Raw genomic sequence first — 13,076 nt, forward strand, 5'->3', positions numbered from 1 at the left:
CGCTGAGAGTGGAAGAGCCCTGTCTAGACTCCAGGGCAATGGATTCATGCAAGGAAGAACAAATCACACAGAGGGAAGATCTGGATTTCCTATATCGGGGCAAGTATGCTTTGTCATGAGAGTTATGACATGTGTGGTATTCGTGGCAGAGGACACCTGCCTGCTTAGGCTAGCCTGGCATCTGGGTCCCAGCCCCAGAAGTTACTCTTAAATGAACTCATATGGTAATGTGGCTTTGTTGGTTCCTTAACAATGGGTGGACAACTGAATGGGATCCAGTGGTCCTCCCTTCTGGCTTAGGGGTACGTTCCAACACCCCAGTACATGCCTGAAACTGTAGATAGTACCAAAGTTAATATATACTACGGTTTTTTTCTTATACATACACATCTATGATAAATTTTAATTTGTTAATTAGACTATTAGGCACAGGAAGAGATTACCAAGTAATAGAACAATTTATCACAATATAGAGTAATAAAAGCTATGTGAGTGTGGACTCCTGAAAGAGTTAAGACAAATATTTATATTTTTGGAACATGGTTAACTGTAGGTAACTGAATTCAGGTGTGCAAAACTGAATAAAGGGGGATCTGCTGTATATGTCCCAATTAAGACATGATTTCCCAGATTTTGAGATAGAGAATCACTGAATTGCAGTAAGGGTTACAGACCTACTTCTTTTTCTGTTATTCCTTCCCTCCCAAGAGTGAAGCATAGGAAACCCCTTTAGTAAAAGAATCCCATCAGAATTTTCTGGTACAACATACACCAGGGAGTTTAAATCAGACAGTGGTCAAGCAGCAATGATAAATGTATTAGAATCAAACTATCAAATGACCCATGAAACACACAGTTATACAGAAATCCTTTTCAGACCAGGGTTGGGGGAAGAGCTTGGTGTAAAATGTCCACCAGAGGATGATAGAAGTTGGTGTCTGGAAGATGGTCTGATGGGACATTATAGACACCTGGAGGGACATTCTCAACCATGTCCTCCCCCCCAGCAGAAGATGTCCTTCCAGGAAACTAGTCAAGAGTTAGAGAGTTTGAGGGTGATGGACTCAGGGGCTAGAAGTGAGACACACTTTGGATTTTTGGAGTGCACCACTGTGCTATGTAGACAGACTTCCTCTTTTCTAGCCCTTTAGCCTTACCTTCTGGAACAAACAAACACTTATAAACCAGTGGGGACCAGCCCTTAAGAAGGTTTATGTGTTTGTGGGGAGTGAAGCTGACAGAATCAGTGCTGACTCTGGCCTTCTGGCCCTGGGGTGTCAGAGAAATCTCACCCCAGAGAGGAAGAGACCAAGAACACTGCAGCTCTTGAACATTGTGAGAGGAAGAAGTCTGCTGACTTCTCTGTGGTTGGCGGTCTTGGCTAGATTAAAATTTATCAGAACAGACACCATGCATTCCTTCTACCTCATATTACTTTTTAAGGGTCAATCCATGCAGAACTGAGGAACTGTAAAATCCCACACATGTATATTGCTGCTGTACCCTGGCCATACTTTTTTTTTTTTTAATTTTGATATCACTACTTCACCAGATAGAACTGAATCCCTCCAGGCCCAGCCCAAATAGGCACCTTGTCTGAGAAGAGAGTTATCTTCAGTCACTGATCATATAGGGGTGGAGCTGCTGTCTTCAGAGAAGGTGCTGAGCTGGGCTAGTAGTGGGGACCTTAACAGAGTTTAGGGGGGATCTGTCTGATGCCAGAGTACCTCTGCAGGGAGGAGTTAATGTGGCAACCCCCAGATAAACAGCCTGGAGTACCATTATTCATTTGCATTTGCCAATGGGTCTTGGTCCTTTGGATCCACTGGTCTGAGGAACGAACATCAAGGAATGGAATTGCAGAAGGCAGGGCAAGCAGAGGGGTATGGGAAGAGAGAGAGAAAGAGAGAGTGAGAGTGAGGGTGAGAGTGAGAGAGAGAGAGAGAGAGAGAGAGAGAGAGAGAGAGAGAGAGAGAGAGAGGAGATTTCTAAACAGAGAGAAGATCTTGTGAACTGGGCAGAGATAAAGGAAAGGAGTGGGCAGTGTCCAGCACAACCACCTGGCGCATATCTATGGGACTAAGCTTCCTCTATCTGCAACTTTCTGCCTCTGTCCTTCCTGAGGCATGTGGCAGGGGACACAGGCAGAGCCCTAGAAAATGAGAATGGTGAGCTCCTGAGATCCCGGGCATCACAGTGGCCCTCCCTACCCTGGCCCTCTGCCCTCTGCAGGTGCCTGCTGGGAGCAGAGCAGGGGTGGGGAAGGCAGGCCTGAGATACGATCATCGTTCAGACCTAGAGGCCTGGAAGAAGTGGGGAGACAATCAGGTGGCTGTGATGGTACCCCTAACATCATTGCATCCCTTTGCTACCTCTTCTTTTGAATACAGGAACTAAAACCCCAGATAGCCTGAGGGTGAAACAGCAAAGGCTATCCCTCTAGGACAGGCATCCAACAAGGGACAGATCACTTGGTGGGGACCAGAGCTCCAGCAGGCAAAAGAGAATCATATTGTGCTTATGGACACAGCAGCTCTCTGGCTGAGAGCGAGCAGGCAATTTTTAGGCACTAGGAGATTTCTCTGATGTGGTTCTAGGTACAAGATAGAGACCCAGTAGCCTATTTGGTCATCCAACTGACTGCACATTCAAACCCAGGCAGCTTCAGACCACTGTCAGGCAAGGGTCCTCTGGCTGGCAGAACCTGCATCTGACTTCCCAGGAGGGGAAAGGGAAAGGCGGGTACTGAAGGGAGTTGGTGCAAGTGGTGAGGGAGACTGGGGCCTCTCCTCTCCTCTCACTCCCTACAGATTCTACTGGAAGAACCAGAGCAATTGCTGTGTATCCTGGTCTGTGTTTGTTGGACCAGGCCATTAGGGCACACCCCTGGTGGGCATGGCTTTCCAAATAAAGGCAGCCCACCTGCAGCTCAGCTCCAATGGGTGGGACCAGGGAGAGGACAAGAACAAGGCTTGAAGCTGTGCCTTTGAACCCTGTCCTGCCCTGGCCTGCCCCTGCCAACTAGCCCGGCCATGCCCACCGGTCACACGGTCACTTCAGTCTTGCTGGCGGTGTAGCAGGTGTGGTGGCCTGGGATGTAGTGCAGCTGCTCCACAGTGTTGTGTCTGCGGGAGGCAAAGGCGTGGCGCTTGGCTGCTGTCTGGCTCTTGCCCAGGGTGGCATATGAGTTATTGGAGGCACTGGGATGGGAGTGCATCTTGGTCATGCGGTAGCGGTCCAGCACGGGCGTGGACACAAAGACGTCCGTGTGAGAGATGGCCCGTGACAGCGACTGCTCAGGGAAGGCCGTCCGCTCGGGGGACAGCAGAGGGTCCTGGGAGTGCAGGCGCTCCGTGGAGAGCAGCTGTTCGTCTGACAAAATGCGGTCGTAGGGCATGCCGAATTCATCAGGCAGGCCCCGCTGTGGGGACAGGACCCTGTCCTGGGACATGGCCCTGATGGGCCTGCGTGGTCGTTCCCGTGGTAACGGCTTCTGTTGTGACATCTGGATGACATTGAGGGGCAGGGTGCCGCGGGCTGCGAGGTCGGGCAGGTGCCTCCGCCTCATGTAATACTCGTCAGCCTCTTTGTCAGCTGCAGAGAGACACAGAGAGAGGGCGGTGGGTGACAGCAGGCAGGGTGGGGGCCAGGGGTGCCCTGTAGCCCTTTTGCTCAACCACAGGCCTGGAGTTCTCCAGGGAGAACATGAGCTCCTTGGATTTATCCACAAGGAACCAGAGCTTGGACAGCTGATGCCCCAGGCACTCCCCCCTTGCCTGTGCTACTCCCAAGGCTTATGAAAGGCTGATTCTGCCTGTGCCTAGAGTCTGCACCTCTGACAGGCTCCTAGGTACTGCTCCTGGTCCACGGACCACCCTGGGTGGAAGGAATTTAAGGGACTGTCTTAGTGGCTCATGGCAGAGCTGATGGGAAACCCAGTGAGCTCCTAACATTTCTCTGCGTCATCTACTGCATGTGGTCCCGAGTAGAATTTCTCCCCCGCCCCAAGACCTGCTAAAGCACCTACGCAGAGCCAACTGCTTCCAGAGCCCCTCTTTATGGAAGCTAAGGTGCAAAGATGTTCAGCTAGGAGGCACTTGTGAAAACGTTCTTCATCAACAATGTAGGAACATAGCAGCACCACCTCTGGAATAAAAGCCAATGTAAAAGAAACCAGCTCATGGGCACCCAGCACGGCCCAGGCTCAGCATTTGCAAATGAGGCCTGTGTCTACCACATGGCAGGCTACAGCAGACATACATGTTCCCCTCACTTGGATGCTCTGGCTCTTACGATGGTGATGACTGGGCTCAGGACTAGAAGCACAAAAGTGTGGATTTTATTTGTTGTCTTCATCCTGTATACAACCTCCTTTATGTTCTTGGGATTACACAATGGACTCTGAGTGTGGGACAAGAGTAACACTGAGAAGGGAGGGGTTCTTGGGAACCCTCAAGACAGATTGAACCCCACGCGGGCTTCACTTACTTAGCCTCTTCAGAGATGAGTACTTGCTTGGGTTGGTCTTCACTGCAGACTCATATGATGGGGGTAGGTGGGCCAAGTTCTGGAAAGAGCGGGAGAAGGAGAGGTCATAGGGCTCGGTGGCTGATGTCAGGATGTTGTTCATCCGTGGCTTCTCTGCAAAGACAGGGAAGAGAGAGAGGCTATGGCAGCCAAAGGGAAACTGACCCAACTCTCTTTCTACTTCCTGTCGCATCCCTGGCTAGTTCTGTTTCTGTTTCCCTGTGCTAGGACACAGGGGTGTGTATGTGTGCTGTGACTCAGTTTCCTTCATGTTCAGTTCAACTTGTGAGAACTCCCAAAGGACCGGTGCTATCTCTGCTACCCCTGGATTCCATGGCAGTTGATTGTTCCTTGCATGGAGGACTCAATTCTGACACTCAGCAGAGGGCTCTCTGTCCATGCACACACTACTGGCTGATAGAAATGGAAGCTGATGCAACTTAAGAGGGTCATGAAGTCATCCATGTCTGTGTGAACATGCTGACCTTTCCTAAGAGCTGCAGGCAATCCTACCTCTCAGGCTCAGGCCGTTGACCTTAAAGGAGCTAAGTTCAAGCCCACTCGTGCAGCAGCTCCAATCCGCACTCTATCTACAAGCATTGCATCTCTCTAGCAGCTACCTTGGGCCTCACAAAGCTCCACGCCTGATGAGCCTCTGTGAGCCACATACCATTACCCTTCTCTTTAATCCCTTTCTCCAAATCCACTGAAGCCCTTTCTAAACTACTGGACATCTTGGGCACAGCGCTTCTTAGATCTTTTTTTTTTTTTCCGCCTGCTTCCTTTGGGATGGAACCTTGAGATTCCACAGTTAGCAAGGAAACAATGGAGCATGGTTCATTGCTAGGCATGGTGAAGGATCCCAGGAAGAAATGGAGATTAAGGCAAACAGGCAAGGCAGAGGATGACTGGTGAAGATCCATGCAGAGTGAGCAGCCTCTGGAGGCCACATGAGCAAATGAAGAGAGGAGGGAGGGCTGGATGAGGGAACAGCGGACATGGGGTCTGACAGGAATAGAGGTCTAGGGAGGGAGAAAAGAGTGTCTTGGTGCTTGACTGACATAAGGAGGAAGAGCCACAAAGTCAACAAGTGGTTTCCAGGGAGATAGTGGATCCATTCTCAAGAGTGAGGTAGTTATGAGGCAGTAGTCTGGCCGTACTATCCCTCCATGTTCTTTGGTTGGGATTCCTCAAGGCCGAGAAATTTCTGAAAAGGGGCAGACTCTTAAGTTGGGACATCACAGCTGCAAGAGTTCTGTGGCTCATGGGAGAGACAGAGCCTCTTAGGAGGAGACCTTATTCCAGGGATGCCTCAAGTATAGGGAACTTCTGGCCTTTCTCTCCCTCCCTGCCTGCATCGTCACCCCAAGCACGGGGATCGAGCCAGAGGATTTCAGCCAATGCGCTGGTGTGCGTGCCAGCTTGGTACATATGTGAGGGGGTGGGGGATGCTCTGCATCCTGAGAGATCAGAACATGCTGTACAGAAAGAGCCTCCCTGGCATGGATAAGGACAGATGCCAGGAAGTGGAGTGGGCAGGAAGCTGGGAGTGTTGCTCCATAGACTTGGTTAATAGCCACAGATCCCTTACTTCTTGCTTGTCACTTCTTGCCCTGCTGGAGACTGGGCTTTCTTCTTTATCTTGGCACCTTACTCCCACTGAGGACCTCACTCGGCTCTCCCCTTTCCAAAAGCAAGGCGTCTAGATACTGTTTTCTGCCACTATTTTCTGAAACACGCCACTGATTCAAAGCCACCTCTGTCTGGCCTTCTGCCCTGACCAATTGCCCCTGCTCTTGTTAATGTTCTCCAGCCTCTTGGAATGTCCTGCCTCATTCTTCTCCCACATCCTCCCCTGACATGAAGATCTTGGCTGTGTCTTTGTCACGTCTCCCCAGCCCACCATGATATCTGCTGTTCCATCTCACCCTCCACCCCTCTCAGCATCTAACTGACCTCCAATAATGTAACTTGACTCTGTCTGTTGGTCTCTGAAGACTACTATCTTTGCATCAGCAGGTTTGCTTGTCCAGTTCTTCTGATTCTATCATATTGCATGGCTCCAACTAAGGATCCAGTTAATGCTCTTTGGTTAATCCAGTGGACACAGGCCTTTTCTGTCTTAATAGTGGTTCTGCCAGTCCCTGGGGAAAGGGTATCATCCGATATAGGAATACAAGAAAGACTTGCTCCGCTGCACTGGGAGCTGCTTATGGCCAGGTTTTATTTATTTATTTGTTTTATTTCAAGACAAAGTCTCACTAAGTTTCCCAGGCTGGCCTTGAACTCACTGTATATCCTTAAAAAAAAAAAAAAAAAAAGGCTATTAACTTGCAACTTTAGCTGACTCAGCCACCTGAGTGCCTGGGATTACAGGCCTGCACAACCAGGCCTGGCTTTGTTTTGAGTGGATCTCTCCTGTTTTCACTCTTTTGTAGCAAAGAGATAAGACGACTAACAGGTTCAAGTTTACATGGCTCTCTTATGTTCTATTGGGTTGAGTAATCACCCCAAAATAGCTTTTGTCTGTGGCCCCCCAATGTTAAGTTGTGACCTTCTGGGGTAATTAGAACCTGAGGGAGAAAAGTGGCTTTTCAGCCTTGGTGCTTTGCTAACATTCCCCTATAAAGTAATTTTCAGCCTCTTCCTGCCAAGAGGCTAAAGCCTAAGTCAGTTTTGAGTTTCATTAAATCTTAATTAGTTTAGGGACAATCAAGATAGTTCAACCAAGTCTCATGTCATTTGTAAATGATACCACAAGTAGCTTTGGGCAGAGGAGATCATTAATCTCCTTGCCATAGACATCTGGATTTATGATGCCAAGAAGTGATATAGGTTGCAAATATAAATGTGTTGAGAAAAGTTTGAGCTTTTCCCATTTATGGCAGAAAATCACTCTTATGTTACAGACAGAAACACCAAGGGGACCATAGTCTCTAAGGAAGAGTGAAGCTTTGTGAGCCTGGAGGAGATTGGCCCTTGGCACCTTACAATTTATTCATCCATACTTAGAACGGAGCCACTTAGAAAGCAGATGGACTGCAGAGTGCTCTCCGTCAGCTCTCACCATGTGTAGGGGTCTGGGTAGCGCTGCTTAAGATCGGATGGTTGTACTGACGATCACCTGCAAGTCACAGAAAAGAAATTTATAAAGAAGAATTCAAAACATGAGTTCAGACATTCCACTGGCTCTACAACATTACACCATCTCTTTATCTCTCTAGTGTCTAAAAGGAAGCCTTTCTAACACAGACAAAAGACAGTGTATTAGTCTCAGAGAAACTCGCCTGCTGTTAGTCTCTCTCCTACTTTATTGGGCTTCCTCTGTATTTGGCTAATTAGCCATAGAATTAGGGAGGAAGGGAGGAGATGAGACAAGGGAACATGTGTAAAGGGGACACACACAGGTAGTTTACTGGGAAGGAGATTCTTCTACTGTGGGTGGGTTGTCACTTACCAGGAAGAAATGCCATGACCTAAGTAAGGTCTGGGCAAGCTGCCTGAGATGTGGCAAGTTGATGGGAAATGTCCAGTGCCTGAGATCATGAGTCCTGGTCTCTTGGCTAAATGAGGCAGCTTCATAGTTCAAAAGCATTTCCTCTATTAATGCAATAGCTCACTTAGACTAATTCACAAAATCAAGAGAGTCATACTTCTTAAAGCTTAGAGTTCAAGGCACTCCACAGGCTTCTAAAATGGTTTGAATGATGATTTGGCTTGCCTCTAAAGTATACTTTAACTTCATGCGATTGCTTTCACATAACATTGTGTGCATGCTTTACACTGGCGCTTCAGCCAAAAGCAAAGCAGAGAGAAGGCATGAGGTCTTTGTTCTATTCCATGAATTATGACTTACAACTCTGCCATCTTTGCAGGGCTCGGAAACCAGTCTCCATTTCTACATGTTTTCTTACTGAAAGTGTCTTTGCTGCCCCTGACCTCATACTCTAGTTCCTTCACTCTATCTATATTCCTCTTCTCTAAGCACAGGGATTCCATTAGGCTCAGGTGGCTTCATGAAGATTTCTACTCTGGTTCATAGCTTCCATCCTCTTGCCTAAAATAATTGTCCTCAAATCAACACCTCTAGCCTGAGGTCAGTCTAATTAGCAGAGGTAGATTTTAAGCTGTTTATGGATCTCTTTTATACCCTTTGAATCCTACCCCAAACCGTTGATTCCAAAAGTGAGTTTGACATTTTATTTTATTTATTTATTTATTTTTTTTGTGTTTCGAGGTAGGGTCTCACTTTAGCCCAGGCTGACCTGGAATTCACTATGGAGTCTCAGGGTGGCCTCAAACTCACAGTGATCCTCCTACCTCTGCTTCCCGAGTGCTGGGATTACAGGCGTGTGCCACCATGCCCGGCTGACGTTTTATTCTTAATGCCAAGCTCCTGCACACAACACTAATATTCCATGGGCTTGGAATATGAAACTTTAGTTATCTTCATGATTTTTCTACTTTCATCTTTCATAATCCCATCTTCTTCCCAAAGCAATATCCTGAATCAGGGCCTACCTTCCTTCCTTCCTCCTTTCTGTCTTTCCTTCTTACCTTCTTCCTTCCCTCCTTTCTCTTCCTTCATTCCTCCCTCCCTCCCTTTCTTCCTTTATTTCTTGTCAAGATTTCTCTTCACTCCAGTCTTTGGCCATTTCCACTGTTTCCTCCTACCAGACAACATGTCTTAAAACAAGGAAGTGTCACGTTTGTTTAAGATGGGCTCTTCAAATAGTCAAGTACACTGTCCAGTCAGGGTGCAGGTTTGGGCAACAGGCTAGTACTCCTCACAGGAAGGCACCGAGTCTTCCCAAGAGAGACAATTACAGTTAGGGAAGATAGTCTTCAGGGGCTGAATCATTACCACACTGGATCTCGATTTATGTAAGAAGAGAAAATTATCCAATGTGGCAGGGTGCGCCTGCAATTCCAGGACCCAGGACACACTCAAGAAGCCAAGGTAGAAAAGCTGTGAGTTTGAAGCTAGTCTGGGCTACACAGTGAAATGCTGAGAGAGAGTGGCAGGGGGGAATCCGTTATTGGTTATATCTGCTTATTTGGTTTGTTTGTTGGATTTTAAGTATTATGACATATCAAGATATAGGAGAGGCCAGGTAGAGGAGGGATGACAATTAGAAATATTTCCAGCCTTCCACCTTAGGGTCATTGTACTGTGGGGCACTAGAACCTATTCGTTGGGATGAAATGTATTGGTTACTATTATCCCCTTCCTCTGCCCCCATTCCCCCACAGCCTTTCCATGCTTTAGAAATCACTACTCACCATTCAGATCAGCTGTGCCAGTATCCGCATGCGAGATTTAATATACACTATTGTCTTCCTGTGGCTAACATAGTTCACTTTACATAATTTTCTCCAATTCTATTTATTGTCAACATGCATTTTGTTTTTCCTAACCAGTCCTTAAAGTGACTCTCATGTAACTAAAGGAGTGGAGTAGAATGAATACTTGTTATTGGCCTATCATTTCCAAACACTGCATACAGATCACTAAATACCTTAATTACAATCTGTATTGCACTTTAAAACAATGAAGCTACATCAGATAAATTTCTTGAATTTAGATATTAGTGTAGAGACTTTAATTTTAATGAATCCCCCTCAAAATATTTTTCTAACATTTGACTTTTTTTTTCCCTAGGTTGGCATTCAGGAAAACTGTTTCAAATGAAATAAATGTATAGAGATGAAAATTCTTACTGTCCTGAAAAACCGCTGTGGCGTTTTGTTACATTTCCTTGTGTTTTCCTTGCTGTATAAATGACTGTGTGCCCCCTCTCTCACTCATATATGCACACACACACTTAAACAATATTATAATGTATAATTCTGAGTGTGGCATTTTCACACAGATTAAAGTTCCTAAAATGAATCAAGAAATGATACTTTTTTGATTATTACATATGATAAAAATGACAAATGTAGGAGACTGGTGCCGCAGCATTCGTATATGAGCAACAGTAAGGACAGAGCCCAAATGTACACACATCACATATATACACATAAAGGTCAAAATGCATTGTTCCCCATTGTAACATTAACCATTTTTTTTTCCCTGATGGATCAGAGTGATGTGGCTATAGACATTAACCATTTGATGTATTTAATGAACAAAATATACTGAATCTTTTTAAATATTTTAAATGTTTTCTAGGATTTCAGAATAGTCTCCCTACAGAATAGCTTTTTTTTCATTTTTATGCATGATTTAAGTATAATTATTAATTTAAGCATAGCATATTTAAGTGTATATGAGCATTCCTCTATTTTTTTTTTGTCTTTATATTGCTTGAAAGTTTCATAATGTTACCTCAAACAACCTTGAGCAGAAATCACTGGCCAAGTCTTATTTCCTTAGGCTAATAACTAAAAACGTTTCTAGGTCAACACACCACCAATTGCATAGCAATTGTGTATGACAAAGAGGACAGTGGTTTTCTCGTATTGAGACATGCACCTGTTCCTTGGACATATATTCTATTTGATTCTAGTGTCTTATGTCATTTCAAGTTTGCATTGTATTTGTTTATATATAACTTATGTGTGTGTTCGTAAATAAAATTTGTTTTGTTTGGGTTAACATTGTAAGGATGTGTGTTAAAATTATGATTTTTGTATAAAGCCAAGTGATATCATTATGCATTTTTCTATGCTTTGAAATTATTCACATGGCATATGGACAATTTGAAGGAATGCAACAATAAAAGTGTCTGGTGTCTTTTAGAGAGTCCTTCTGTTAGCAAAGTGCTAAAAACTTGGCTTGTGTTATTTGAGTGACAACTTCATATGGCACTTATTGCTGTCATCTCTCGTTTAAAGGTAAGGAAACCGAAGTGGGGAGAGGCTCGCTATTTTGCTCCGTGTTCTGCAGCCAGCAGCTGAAGGTGACATGCTGAGTGGTGTGTGCTGCCATCTCATACCTGGCAACATAATACTAGCCTATCCATCCACTCACTGTGTAATTATAATTTCAATTTACAATGTCTTTTTCTTTGAATTAGCCATTGGGTATTTAAATCTTTATTAGCTCTAAGCCCTAATGCCTCCTGCAAAGCTCAAGATGAAAGCACATTCCTTCTCCTCTTACTTTTTGGCTGTCAGTGTTTTCTGAATTAGCAGTTTATTCATGTTGGGATTCTTTTCTAAAACACTGCCTCTTACCGATTGTAAACCTTTTAATCTTCAAATCATTGTTTTGTACCTTAGGATTTGTTTATTTCTGCTTCATCGTTTTCTTTGGATTGATTCATTATAGTTTTTCAGTTGCTCTGCTCCAATCCAATTACACCAGGTCTTCAGCGGTGAATTTCTCTTGCATTACACCATAAGCATCAGTGCACAGTGTCTTATTGTTGTTGGGTTCTTAGTGACCCATAATTGCAGCCTGGGTTTCTCATTGACCCAAGGGTTATTTATTAGAGTATTGTTAAATTTCAAAGGGCTTGGGGTCATTGGTCTGAACTTTTGTCATTCATTTTTAGTTTTATTGTAGTATAGTCAGAGAGCAATGTCTGCCCCAATTTTTCTTTTTGAAACGAACTGAAATTTCCTTTGTGGGTTAATGTAAGAGCAATCTCATAGATGTTTTATGAGTACTTACCAAAAACATATATTTTCATTCTGTAGAGTGCAAAATGGACACCTGTCTATTAAATCAGCATATGAAATACATTATCCAGCTGCTCTACACCCTAATTCATTCTTTGCCTACTTAATCTGTCAGAGACCGAGGAAGGTGTGTTAAGGTCTCCCACTACTCTTGCATTCCTGTCTCTTTCTCTCTACATTCATTACAGAGCTGGTTTTATATATTTCATGCACACATTCTGTCTGCAGCACTAAAAGGCTCGTGCTGCTAATATCTTCTTTGTGGAGCATTCCCTTTATCAACATCAAGCAATATTCTGTCCTGTGCAGTGCCTTTCTCATCCTTTCAGTTCACTTGAGCTTATATTTATGTTTCCAAGCCAGCTTCCTTTCTGTTTGCATTAGCCTGATAAACTTTGCCTATCCATTTATATCTAACCTTTCTGTATCATGTTGTTGTAAGCTTATCTCTTGTGTATAATACACACACACACACACACACACACACAAACACTGCTCTTCCTGGGTTGGACTAATAACTAGTAGTGATCTATCCTTGTTGCTCATAAAACTGCACTATCTTCAAGGCTATAATTATGTAATATGGCCTTATACTCCATCCTCCAATTCCTGGCTGATTTGCCCATGTTTGTGTACTTGGTTTGGCCAGGATTAATGAGAACTCCTCTAGCAGTAATGAATCATTATCAGAAGAGGTTTGGGAAGATATCATGTAGTTTGGGAAGACAGAAAGTCAGTCTTTCATAACTGAGGCACACTGAATGTTCAGAAATAGCCACAGTTGTACCCCCGGCTTCACCTGCTTCCACAGAACCTTACCCTTCCTACTTTAGACAGGGCACATTGAACCTAGAGGGCATCGGTGTCTGTCTCAATGAGTAGAGAGCAACAGACGTACAGTATATCCTGAAACCCCTGCA

At 44.9% G+C, this 13,076-nt stretch overlaps 1 protein-coding gene across 2 annotated transcripts in view; it reads right to left on the minus strand.

Annotated features, from left to right (window-relative positions):
- Positions 1-1,503: 1,503 nt before the first annotated feature.
- Shisa6 (shisa family member 6) overlaps positions 1,504-13,076 on the minus strand; it is a 318,370-nt gene continuing 306,797 nt past the window's right edge. For both annotated transcript variants that reach the window (XM_004663124.2, XM_045131023.1), the window contains 3 exons: positions 7,595-7,651; positions 4,489-4,641; positions 1,504-3,594 (listed from right to left, as the gene is read on the minus strand). In XM_004663124.2, coding sequence (XP_004663181.1) covers positions 3,044-3,594; positions 4,489-4,641; positions 7,595-7,651 — 761 coding nt within the window. In that variant the 3' untranslated portion in view covers positions 1,504-3,043. The remainder of the gene's footprint in view (positions 3,595-4,488; positions 4,642-7,594; positions 7,652-13,076) is intronic.

This window comes from Jaculus jaculus, chromosome 12 (genome assembly GCF_020740685.1).
Source record: "Jaculus jaculus isolate mJacJac1 chromosome 12, mJacJac1.mat.Y.cur, whole genome shotgun sequence".
In the NCBI taxonomy this organism is placed as follows: domain Eukaryota; kingdom Metazoa; phylum Chordata; class Mammalia; order Rodentia; family Dipodidae; genus Jaculus; species Jaculus jaculus.